The sequence below is a fragment of the Hirsutella rhossiliensis genome, assembly GCF_020360975.1.
Source record: "Hirsutella rhossiliensis strain HR02 chromosome Unknown scaffold00001, whole genome shotgun sequence".
Taxonomy (NCBI): domain Eukaryota; kingdom Fungi; phylum Ascomycota; class Sordariomycetes; order Hypocreales; family Ophiocordycipitaceae; genus Hirsutella; species Hirsutella rhossiliensis.
In genome coordinates, this window is record NW_025408667.1 from 11,904,434 (window position 1) to 11,917,699 (window position 13,266).

The 13,266-nt window shown below is 49.6% G+C and overlaps 2 protein-coding genes across 2 annotated transcripts; one reads left to right on the forward strand and one right to left on the reverse strand.

Annotated features, from left to right (window-relative positions):
• Positions 1–465: 465 nt before the first annotated feature.
• On the forward strand, positions 466–1,466 carry HRG_01556 (uncharacterized protein; the record flags this gene model as incomplete). The annotated part of the gene is made up of 3 exons (XM_044860027.1): positions 466–870; positions 939–1,299; positions 1,357–1,466. The coding sequence occupies 3 exons, from the start codon at positions 466–468 to the stop codon at positions 1,464–1,466; spliced, it is 876 nt and encodes a 291-aa protein (XP_044726427.1).
• Positions 1,467–4,493: 3,027 nt separating this feature from the next.
• HRG_01557 (transposase-like protein) lies at positions 4,494–5,168 on the reverse strand (the record flags this gene model as incomplete). Its single annotated transcript, XM_044860028.1, has 1 exon — positions 4,494–5,168. The coding sequence occupies one exon, from the start codon at positions 5,166–5,168 to the stop codon at positions 4,494–4,496; it is 675 nt and encodes a 224-aa protein (XP_044726428.1).
• Between the last annotated feature and the right edge of the window lie 8,098 nt (positions 5,169–13,266).

A 13,266-nucleotide genomic window follows, 5' to 3' on the forward strand; every position in this document is an offset into this window, starting at 1 on the left:
TCCCCATGCCCCGTCTTCGTCTTAGTGCTTTGATCGCCACCTTGGAGCCCAATGACCCAACGCAACTCTACTCCCACCCTGCCTCTTCCTCCCGCATCTGCATTGGCAAACCCCGAAGCCATTGTCACACATAGGATATCAGCCTCCAACAGTCTGACCCCCTATTCGCACAGTCCGTTTCCACATTTCCCCACAGAAACTTCTAGGAGGCATCATCAACGCATCAGTGGCTTCCAGATGATCTGATCAGATGCTTCCATTCACTACCATTCCCTTCCATTCTCATATTCAGGCAGTCTATAAAGATCTCGCCTCTTTCCCACCTTAGATAGCAGAATCAAGAGTCTTCCAGTCCCTGATCTTTATGCCCACTTGCTCATCCTCCGTGCGATAGTTATGAGCCCGGTCTGCCACTGACTGGGTATCTTATTCTTGTTCACTCCGCTGCGCAGAATAGCTTCCACAATGAGCTCAGCTCTAGATCTTGATGGCTCTTCCAAGGGCACCGTGCTCAACGGCCCTTGCGACTGGAAACAATGGATTTCTATCATCAAGAAATTCGCCACGTCCCACAGTCTTTGGGACTTTCTGGACCCTGCCGTCAAGGAGGGTAAGCCGGTTCTTCAGCAGCCAGTTGAACCAACATTCCGACAAATCAACCACGAAGCATCTGATCTCGTGGATCTGACCTCGGAGGAATTTCGCCGTCTCGAATTCCTCCACACCCAATACCGCTCGAAGCTTCAAGGGTATAGGGATCAAGTGAAGGCACTCGCCAGCCTTCAACAACACATCGTCAAGACCATCGGCAACTACTACAGCACCATTGCCGAGGAACACGACGTTGCAAAGCAACTTGCCTTGCTTCAGGCTCGTGTGGCCCCAACCGACTGGGCACTCGAGAGGAAGTTGTTCAGCGTTATCGTTCCACCCTTCAGTCGCCAAACAGGACCAAGATCGAAGCTTGGGTCACCCAATGGCAGAAAGTCCTCACTGAGGCAAAGCAATTAGGGCTTCCTGATGTCCAGGACCTTCGCCCTACCCAAGATTTCCTACAGGCTGTTTCGTCCATCAACGCCCCATTCACAGACTATTGGGTCAACAAAATGGAAGACGAGGCCGTATTCGGCAAGCCTGAGTGGAAGACCGACTTCCCGGACGGCATTAAGATCAGTGAGATCTTTGAACGAGCTCACCGAATCAAGGCCGCCAACAACAGCAAAGGATCATTCGGAGCTGCCTTCCAAGGCAAGGGAGAGAAATCGGAGAGGAAAGAGGACAAGCCTAAGTGGTCTTCAAGCAAGAACGCTGATGGTGTTCCTATGTGTGTCTGCGGAGAATATCACCGCTTCGTAGATTGCTTCTATCTCATCAAATCAGCTCGGCCTGATGGCTGGACTCCTGATCAGAAGGTTGAGAAGAAGATCAAGGAAATCCTCGACTCAATCCATGGGCAAAGAAGATGACGGAGAAAGCACAAGACTTCAAGAAGAAGGAAATGGAGAAATCGTCCGACTCCTCCGTTAAAGGCACAGCGTTTGCCGGTCTTCTACCAGCTCCTGACAACACACCGCCTCCCTCAACACCTCCATCAACCAGTTTCTCGACGGGAAAGGCAGTCTACCCGCTGTATGACTCCTTTATCCTTGATTCCGGATCAGACACACACATTTGCAACAACCGATCCCGTTTTCTTGACTACACCGCCCTTGCAGAGCCAAAAGAGCTCTTTGCAGGCGATAGTCAACTTCAGATCCTTGGCTACGGCACAGTCCGTATGAAGCTTGAAGAAGGAGGACTTTTTCAGCTCAACGAAGTTGCCTTCGTGCCAAAATTCCACACCAACATCGCATCCTCGACCGCTTTCTTGCGAAGGGATACAACTGGAATCCACTATCTGGACGCGTCTCTAAAGACGATCAGATTATATTTCATACGAAACGCCGCTTTCGTCAACCGGTCATCGAGTTCAACCCGATTAAGGAGGACTCTCACGCCTCCAACTTCACATCTTCATCTGCACCTCGCGCAGTGAAAACAGCAGATGCTACGCTTTGGCATAAGCGCCTAGGCCACTTGAACGCTCAAGCCCTAGAGCGTCTTGTTGAGAACACGACGGGTTCGAAGATCAAAGGCCCAGTTACCATCGATTGCACCGCGTGTTCCCTTGGGAAGGGAAAGAAGGTCGTCTCTCGCCGAACCCCTCAAAACCGAGCCCCCAGACCATTCTGGAGAATCTACGTTGATATCTTCAGTATGAACACCTCATTCAACGGCAAGGAAGCTGTTCTTCTTATCAAAGATGAATTTACAAGCATGATCTTCATCTACCTTCTGAATGACGCGACACAAGGGTCCGTTATGACTGCTTTGAGAAACCATGAGGCAATGATTCAACGCCAATGGAATCTCAATATTTGCATTATCCACCGTGATAACGATCGTTCTCTTCAGAGTGCGTATGAGAGCTGGATCGAGGAAAGGGGATTCAAGATGAACCTTCTGCCCCTTACACTCCCGCTCAAAACGGCTCTGCAGAGCGATCTGGGGGGGTAATATCTGCCCAGGCCAGAACAATGGGAATTGATGCCAATTTACCATCTGATCTTTGGCCAGAGACTTGAAAGCAGCAGTGTTTTTGCACAACAGATCGCCCATGCAGAACCACAGCTTCCGAACGCCTTTCCAGCTGCTTCATCAGTGGCTGCGAGACAACAACAGAGACATAGGCTACCAGCAAGACCAGCCTGACATCACGTTTCTCAAGGCATACGGCTGCAGAGCCTATCCTTGACACCCCAGGCCCTTCAGAACAGACAGAAGAAGGACCTAAAGACCGACCCTCACACAGAAATCGGTTATCTCGTTGGATATGATTCCACGAACATTTTCAGGATCTGGATTCCGTCCACATCAGAAGTCCGAAGGGTCCGAGATGTGACCTTCAATGAAAGCATCTTCTATGACGGAAATGATCAGCCACCAGAACCTATCCCACAGCGCGTGGAAGTACAGCTTCCAGCCCACATCGAGGACGAGTCGGATTACGAGGAAATCCCCACTCAAATCGATGAACCTGAACCTGACCCCGTTGAGCAATCTCCTCAACCTCAGACCAAGGAGACGCCACCACGATTGTGGTACAACCCGAACCATCTGATCATGAGGACTCGGATGATCAGGATGAGTTTCATGACATTCAGCACCCATATCCGACACCGGACCCCGGTCCGAGTGACTCTCAGCCACGGCGCTCAGCCCGCACTCCAAAGCCTCGCAAGCTCAGTGCTTTTTCGACCAACACTAAGGGTCAATTCCACAGCTCTTTCTTTCTCGGCAGAGAAGAAAAACTTCACAGACGACACCTTCCTCCCGAACCTACGACGTATAAGGAACTTCGCACCCACAGATTTGGTCCTCAGTTCAGAGAAGGAGCCCACGCCGAGTGGAAAGCACTCCAACAGAGAGGAACCTTCAGAGCGGTCCCCAGAGACCAGGTCACGGGCAAGCTTTTGCCACTTACCTGGGTCTTTAAGTATAAGTTCGACAAGCATGGCTTTCTTACAAAGTTCAAAGCCCGTCTTTGTGTTCGAGGAGATCTTCAACAGCTAGGTGACAAGGACACCTATGCAGCAACCCTTGCAGGACGTTCTTTCCGGATTCTCATGGCCATCACCGCCAAATTCGACCTTGAGACCCGACAGCTCGACGCAGTTAATGCCTTCACAAACGCCCTCTTAGAAGACGAGGAGGAGGTCTATGTAGCCTTCCCAGACGGATACTACAGACAGGGATGGGCTCTTCGCCTCATGCGAGCCCTCTATGGCCTCCGACGGTCCCCTCTTCTTTGGCAGAAGGAACTCACTGCTGCATTCAGAGAGCTTGGTCTTACACAGTGTCCCGACGAACCCTGCATCTTCCAGAACGACTGGCTCACTGTTTTCTTCTTCGTTGACGATATTGTTTTCCTCTATCGCAAGGAAAACGAGGACGCAGCTGATGAGATGGTTGCAGCCCTCAAGAGGAAGTACGCGATGACAGACCAAGGGAATTACAATGGTTCCTTGGTATCAGACTCTACGTTGCTAGGGATCTAGTTTCTTTCTTCAGTTTGCACTGCCCACTAGCCAGCACAACCTGGGGGGGTATGTCACACATAGGATATCAGCCTCCAACAGTCTGACCCCCTATTCGCACAGTCCGTTTCCACATTTCCCCACAGAAACTTCTAGGAGGCATCATCAACGCATCAGTGGCTTCCAGATGATCTGATCAGATGCTTCCATTCACTACCATTCCCTTCCATTCTCATATTCAGGCAGTCTATAAAGATCTCGCCTCTTTCCCACCTTAGATAGCAGAATCAAGAGTCTTCCAGTCCCTGATCTTTATGCCCACTTGCTCATCCTCCGTGCGATAGCCATCCTCGTACTGCCTTCTCCTCGACCGGCTGCCCAGTCACTGCTTCATCCGCCTTGTTCAATAGTATCGGATCAACTTCCTCCACAATACCCGCCTGTAACCATGACCGCAGCACCTGGCAAATAGCGAACCGTATCATGACTGATATGGGCATCCGCGCTCGCAACACACGGGTTGAGGTACTCGAAAATGGCCCGCAGCCTCGTATTTTCGGGTTCTCGGAACGACAGGTTGCTCTCGACGATCCATTCGACCACTAGACGTTGGAAGACATTCCTGTCAAAGCTCTTGATAAGGTGATTCGCAATGGCTTGCTCTCGGGGCGTGTTTAGATCGATGTTGAAGGCATCCGTTATCGTCTGGTATCCCGTGGACGGTTTCTTTCGAGGCGCTGGTGCAGAACGTTTTCCAGAGGGATCTTGGATCTTGTGATGGTCCCAGAGATGCCGCTCAGCGTTTTGGGTGCCAATCGAAATTACAGTGCCGGGCTTCGGCCTGTTCCGTTCGATACAAACTTTGCAAACCCATCGCCGATCCGAGCCCTTCTCGATATCAAAGCCGTATTCCCATACCCATGATTTTGTGCTTCGGCTTCGCTGGGCCCATGTGTAACCACGGAAATGTCGGAACAATCGATCTTCGTCTCGTCGAGCGGCGCGGGCCTCGGCTGGCGTGGACGGCTCGGGTGTGGATGGAGCTGGCGTTAAGGGAGCCGGTGAGAAAGGGGGAGGTGGTACGAAGTCCATAGCCTCGAAATCTGAACTTTTTGAACGTATTGAGCGGAAGAAGTGAGGGTCCAGAGAAGCGAGTGGTGAAGGGAGGCTAGGCTGACGCTGGTACCAGAGTGACAGGACGCGAGCGAATCGCATCGGACGCGTTGACGCGTCGAGCCCATGACCAGTTAAGGTTAATGCATTGTGTGTGGTACATAGATTTATGATATTCCTAGGTGTATATAGAAGTACTCCTTAACAAGCACTAACCCCTGGGCACAGTTCGGGCTGAGCTACCCGGTACCAAAATTTCCGAACATCGCGGCGATACCTAATCAACCTTTGTCAACGCAACCAACTCAATATCGTGATGATATTGAGTTGGTTGATTAGTAAGAATTGGCTCCGTTGAGTTGGGTTGAGTTGGTTGACATCAACCTGGTTGACAACCTCGTGATTGACGTTGCGTTGATCGCCACCCTGCAAACAACAGATCAACCACTGGGCCACGCAAAATAGGGGCACCTCCCTTAAGGAGCATTCTTGGTACATCTTGTAAGCCTATTCTATCTGACAACGTCATTTCTACGCATTAAGCTCAAGTTTTGAAGATGCGTTATTTCGTTGAACTAAGCCCTGGCTGGCCCGGCTGCCCGGCTGATCGCGTACTTGTTTCCCTAAAGGAGTTGGCCGGCGTAAAAGTCAGACAGAAACATAGGTAAACAGGACCGCTTATTACTTTAATGAGAACGAAAAGCGGCGCGATTGATGCGAGGAGGTTCGAGCAGGAGCACCTTGTGCCATGTGGCTTGTGCGGAGGGCGGAGGAAAATCCTCGATGCGAGGCATAAGCAGATTGCCTCCGCTATGGCGTCATGGCACGACGTGCTGCATGTTCGGACCGACGTAATCACGCGTGGGGCTGATTGGCCGTCAGCTATTTTCAGGCAGCCACCCCGCGGCCTAAAAATTATCCTGAAGATTGGCATTCGCCAAACCACGCATCCATTTCATATTTCATAGCCGTGCCCCTTAAGACACCTTACTTGAACGTGCCCTTCTGATCGGTCACATGAGCGCCACGGAGGAAAACCATCCTCAGCATAGACCACTCCAGGCTGTGGAGCAGGCGAATGTCGACGAGCTTTGCCGTTGGCTGGAAGTGAATGATGCGCAATGGAGGAAAACTGACTATGAGGGGTTAGAACGTGGTACACACAAGGACTTGCGCAGCCTAATTATCAGCAAATTTAGCGAGAAGGTTAGTCCATCATATTATTTACTTTAATTTGGTCCTGACAACTTCAGAGTACGGCAGTTTCTATTTTCAGAATTGCTGGCCCGAGGCAGTATAGACTTACGAACACGCCGAGCGAGATCATTCCAATTCACACCAGTGAAGGGTGTTCGATTCAGTTTGGACATGGGAATATTCCACTGGATCGTAAACAGAAAGTGCAAATATCTCAGCCGGCTACAGTTCACGTTGAGAAAGACAAAGTATTGTGCCTGCTTTGGATCTGGGTAGTCAAGGAATAGTTAGCCAGTGGATGACACTGTCTAATTCTCACTGTTTAACGAGACCTTGTTGAAGGCAGTTAAGGACAGTTTTTAGAACTCACCGAAGTATGCTGTTGCGCGCCTAAGGTTTTGGATTGTGGCAGGTGGCTGGCTGATTATTTGTGATGGCTGACCTTGCTATTGCGGCAGTTAAGGGCTAGGTGTGTCCTTGATGGCAGCTTCTTCGTCGCTATAGAAGCTCTTCAGAGATCAACAATTGAATCATTGGGCCCCTTCTTCATACCCCGTTTTTCGTGTTTATGCTCCTTGCATATATCCCATCAGCTATTCCTGGAAAGTCGGTGTCCAAGGATCCGTCCCAGGAATTGAGGCCGAAGGCTGGGTCTATGAACTTTGTAGTTGGTCTAGCTCTAACATGCGGGGTTAAAGATCAGTTCTGGTGCAGCACCAAGTTCCGGGGAGTTATATTCTGCACTCAACGGCTGCATCAGAGCATCAGGATCCAGAATATTGAAATCCACGTCGATAAGAGGGGACTGAGCCATCACAGCATCGGGATCCAGAATATTGAAATCCACGTCGATAAGAGGGGACTGAGCCATCACAGCATCGGGATCCAATACGTTGAAATCAACATCGATAAGAGCAGACCGAGTCAAAACATCATCAGGATCCAGAGCATTGACATCCACCTCTATAGCGGGGGCGCCAGTAAAAACGCCGTCAGCACTGAGGGTATTGAAGTCAATATTAAAATTTTGTGGTATGCTAGATGTTGTTGGCCTCTCATTATGAGCGGAAAGAATTGTTTGATGAGATGCAGACTCTCCCGTGACATTGGTCTCGTTATCGAACGGGCGAAGTGTAAGCGGCGGAGTATCTGCGAGCGTAACCAGATCCGTTTGCTGGATTGTGAAGCAAATGGGTTGTATAGCAGTAGAAGACCTTGGTTGAACTAGTCGGGCAGGACTCTCAACTCCAGACTTTCTTATCTTTTGCAGTTTATCTTGCGTCGGATTCGAGGTGACTGTTTGGGGCAATTTGCGTTTGAGGGATCTCCGTAGCGTGTCCTCTGAAAGCGGAGGTTTAGTGTATAAACAAATTATAACTCGCATGAATGTGTTACGTGGGACCTAACTTACTATGTCCCGAATTCTTTGTTTGACTATAGCACAATAAGAATTGAGAGTGTGTCCATACTCGTATACTCTCAGCAACTGGATCAATATCGTCCTTTTCTGTGATTTTGAGTGCCTTGAGTTTCTCGATGTACTCTTTACGTCGGTTTCCACATAATGGAACGTTTTTTTCATAGCTATCGTCAAGTTAGAATAAGTAGGTGATGGCGTTGAATACATACTCAGTCCGATTGTCAGGGCGGAGTCGCGCCACTGCTGCCGTTGAGAGTTCTGTCATGAACTGGTGGTAACGTCTCCCCCAGCTTAAGAAGTCTATGACTTCCTTTTTCACTTCATCCTCTGGCCGATTTGGCTGCCATGTTTGAGCCATGTTAGTTAGCTCTCTTCTAACCCACCGATTAGGTTGTAACTTCTGGCAAGTCTCCCTAAGGTGTAGTTCTAGCTCATGAAAGCCAACTGTTAGGAATCTTATCTGGATATGTCCGATCCACGCAATGTTTTTGTTCTGGACAAGAGCCAGGTAAGCTCCACAGTGAAAAGGGTTTGTCGGTGTCTCCCCATTATCAGACTGGTCAAAGAACTTTGCTGGATCTTGACAGGACTTGGCGAAGTGTAGCTTAACTACTTCAGGCAACGGGGTAAATGTCGGGGATTTGGCAATGGGATTGTGGGGAGGCACAGGCTCGGGAGGTGGAGCCCTAGTTCTCAGAGAGTGAAAGCCTTCGGGCAATGGTCTGCATGCTGAAGAGGAAGATGATGAGGGGAGGGTTGGGTTCAAAGTTCTGAGGCTCTTTTGCCCTTAGTTGATGGAGAACAAGCATTTTGATATCTTCATCGAGTTTTGGCCAGACAGTATTGAAGAACTCAATTATCTAAGTTTTGTCAGCACACGAATAGGTTCTCCTTAGTTCAACTCACTATTCCAGTATTAAGCTCATGGGGATTTACGCTCGAATATTGGCCCATTTTGAACTCGTTACTTGGAGGATTTGGAGGGAGTAGCTTAAGGAGCCTCGAGGCTTGAGGTGAGAGGGAGGGAGCGACACTTGAGGCTGGAAAGTGCGGGGGCTCTCACATGAGGTAAGTTGCGGCATCTAACGCTAGTCCCGAAGTGGACTTTTTCTCAGCTCTGAAAAAAAGTCCACTTTGGGACTGGCGCCCCTTCCTCATCATCGCCTCAGTAACTGTAAATGCAGATTGCGTCGATGTCACATCGTTCTCAAGAAGGACGCCGACCAACCCACCCACGACGGATGTAAGCTGATTCAGTGGATTGGCCAACCACTGAAAAAAGCCAGTGGATTAGCAGTGGAATTCACTAGTGGATTGAGTGGAGTGGCTTTTAACCCTGCATCATCATCATGATATAAGGCATCGAATGGCGCATGCATAGACAAACCGGTAGTCATCACCGTTCACAGGTCTTCTATAATGGCATCTCATATTGTCACTCAAGGCTCGATGAGGTGCGGTCACCTCGACGATGTTGATCAAAAGAAGTGCAATCATGACCAGCCGTGCCGACTGGGAGTTCAACCCTTTCAGATCATCACCGAAAGTTGCAAGAGGTGTATGCAAGACCCTCACAAAAGACTCCACCACAATTTCCACGACCTCAGAGATAAATCATCTCTACTCCGTTACTGGTATTGTCGAAAGCTCAGTGAGGATAGATATTTTTGGGGGCCGTCCAGGTTGGGTGAGGGAGTGGACATTCCGGTTTTCAGGAGCATCAGCGCCGAAATGGAAATAGGTATGCGCGAAGCATGGCAGGAAGAGTCCAGAAGATTTGTCAAATTGGCGAGTTGCGGTGCGAGCGCGGTTTTTATGGATGGTCAAGAACCGTGTTCTGTTGATGAGTTGGACAGCGATAAGGGTAGAGCACTTTTAGAAAGGGCGATGGAGATGATTCTTGAAGAGACGAAAAAGCCGAAGGAATTGCCCAGTAACTAATTACCTTTTCTAATCTCAGATATCTATTCTCTGATCCTTCCCTTCCCGCCTGAAATTCCTGCCTTTTCTTGACCAGACTTGCAAATAGATAAATCATAATCAAATCAAATCAAATTAAATCAAATTAATCCAAATCAAATCAAATCAAATTGCCCCTGCGCTGAATCAAATCAAATCAAATCGCAACACCCAAATTTATTTGGATATCTGATTATTTGGATACGCCCCACAATGGCGACCTGGGCCAATAGTTTTGGGAGCCAGCCCTGCCTGGCCTAGAGTGGTCGCTAATTACGGGCAGTTGCTTTTCCAGGCCGTGTCACCAAGCTTTCTTTTGTGTTTTACCTGACACGTTTGATCGTGAAATATATCTTTGGGTGCATCTGCCATATTACGGGGGGAGATATTTGTAGCCGATGGCCAAAATGGGACAGCTCTGCACTTGACTGCTGCAATGGCGCATATGGGAGGAGTACCGAACCCTCGCGGTCGAGCAAGATACGATACCCGAGGAGCCCACAGCTGCAAGGAAGACAACGGACCTAGATGACTTCATGACCTCAATTAGGAAACTTGGCGCCCAACCTGCGCCCTCACCGTCCTCCATGCGTGACGAGTACGCAGAATGGGTGGGCAGTACCGATCCGGGCGATTGTCTTGTGGACAATCCCATCCAGTACTGGCTTCTCCGCAGACGCCAATATCCACGCCTGTCGCGAATGGCAATCGACCTCTTTTCCATTCCGGCGATGTCTTCAGAGCCGGAGAGAATATTTAGCCTTGCCGGACAGATGGCCGCAGCTCAGAGAGGCCGCCTCAAAGCGGACCTTATCAAAGCGGACCTTAAGGTATAGGAGCGGCTCAATGTATTTTGTCGTGGGAAAAAGTGGGGCTATCCAGATATCCAAATGAGATCCAAATCGATTCAAATCAAATCAAATCAAATCAGATCCATGATTTTGCTATCCAAATCAAATCAAATTGGACCCCGGATTTGATTTGATTTATCTATTTGCAAGTCTGTTCTTGACGCTCAGGACCAATGGCCTCGATAAGGCCGACCAGGAGAGAGCCAAGTTCTTGGCTCTGCTTGCAAGCACGAAGCTCATCTTGCGGAATTGTCACAACTGAGAGACACGCTTCCCGTTGCCCTAAGAATCTCAAGGTAAAATGGAGCAACGACACCTTTTGCCGTGCCTTTGACCATCCTTGTTTGGTCCATCTCCACCAGAGAGCTCATGGTATCGTCACGGCCCCTGGACACGTTGCCCTCCTGTGCCGGTCCATAGCGTTCCGACCCTGTTCAAGTAGTGCTTAGACGCATGCAAGCTAGAGTGCATGAACCAGGTTGTATGCACTGCTGGTGATGCCGAGATACTGGATGGCCTCGTAACTGTGAGCCAACCGCATTGACCAGTTGAAGACGTGCCATTCCACCCACCCTACTCTGACCAGGCGGTTTTAATGTGGAGAAAGCTTATATGCTTCATATATGCAAGTCATCATACCAACTGTAGCGGAGTGTAGCCCAACCCCAAGGCGATGATGGCGTAACCTTATTATGCACAAAACACCCAATTACCATCTTACTCTAGGTATGTCGTCCTGTTTGTAAAAGACAGGATAATGTACTGCGGCTCTTTTTACCTGAGCGTTACTTGCTATGTACTAACATTTGCTGCTATGACTTAAGAATCCGATGCTCATATGCCTTCTCATCACACCAGGTCCCAGTCCCACTCTCTCCACCATTAAAGGTTGTCAAATGTCGACATGCATGACGAGATTACCATCAAGGAGGTTATCGAGGCTGGTGTCATGTTTGCCGTGACGACGGTCTTTCTGGCGCCCTACCTGTACTGGATGATCAGAGTCAAGCCTCGAGAAGCTTCGCGTAGGCGAACTTGGGCGTTGATTTCTACGGCTTCTCTCTTCTTGGGATCCGGATTAATATTTGCCTCTTTGTTCGGCAGTGCGAGAAATGCACTCTTACCGAGCGTCCTTGCCTACCCTTTCTTCACGGCCTGGAAAGGAGTCACGATGTTATGCGTCGACACCATCGAGGTACTCTATTCCAACCCGTCTAGTTATGTCCCCGATATACTCACTGTTTCCAGCTTATTCAAGTTGCCGATCCCTTGATTTACGCCTATTTTTGTAGCGCCGTTGAGCCTGACCCCTCCAAGGCGAGAATCATCATTTTTGGACTAGCATTAGTCTTTCACCTTCCCTTTATTGGGGCGACCGTCTGGCAATTCCCGCTATCCGGCGTCGAATACTGGTGGGCTGCTCCAATGGTGTCTCACTTTGTTACCGTTATTATGGTTATGGCAATATGGAGGAAGACACAGTCTTTCCGTCGTTTTGACCGGCACTCTAACCAGCTTCAGCCAGAGCAGCCGACGTCAAACCAGGGGATGCCGTGGCTTGGGGCAGTGAGCGGATTGGTGTTCCTAGCATCATCTGTGCTCCTGATATGTTCTGTGACTGGTTGGGTGAGACACCAGTTTGGAAGTCAGTGTGGACTTTGTCTGGCGATTTTAATTGTGCCAGCAGTACCTCTGGACAGTATAATGAGAGAGCACCAGAGGAAACGGGTCGACAGAGAGGTGCAGCTGTCTGCGGTGACAGACCCCGGTACTGAACGGTCGACGGAGCACCTTGTGTTATCCTGAGGGCACTGAATCAAACAGACGGTGGTTCCATCACTGTACGCCCTCCGTCTACCGCCAATTCCTTAGATTTAAGCGTCTCAAGTTTGGGCCACATGCATATGCTGCATTCAGGTCGTGCAAATGCTCCAAGTAATTGTCACGCGCTTGGAAAAGGAATACCTCCGGGATGTCTCGGAGTAGGCCGTCAGGAAACGGAGGATGCTATGATATAAGAAGGGTGCCTATTCTCGGGATTTTATGGGATCTTCAGAGATCAATGAATTGAATGATTGACCCCCGTTCCTCACTCTCTGTCTAGTTGTGTGCGCCTTACAGTAATCCTTCCGAGTTGGATGCGCGACGAGCTCGCCGTGAACGACTACAGTTCTGATGGCAGTCAAAGCGGCGAGCCAAGCATGAAGTGGGGGCTGTTCCGGCCTACGACACCCTAACATAGGGAAAGGCAGCGGCAATCACTCATCACGCTTATGGTGGAGAGTAAGAAAGCAACAGTCAACCTCAGAAAAGGGATTTAGCGAGGAGCCTCGATTCAATTTTCAGCATGCTCAAGTCAACATGCGACTGCGGGAAGCCCCGGGTAGTTATTTCGCCACAAACGACTCGCCGCAGTGTGCTCACGACCGAGTTGACCGACTCACTTAGACTTGGACTCGTGTTGGAAAGGCGGCAAGGGCGCTCACAACCGACGCCGTCTTGAATCATCGACAAGAATCGCATGATTCGGTGACCCGAGGGCAGTATGAAGGCGAGCGAGGATGTAAATGCCAGCTTGTGGAGTAAACGTTTCTTAGAGGATGTATCTAGGGGCTACTACCATTCTAATAGCTGGTGAAGATAGGAGAAC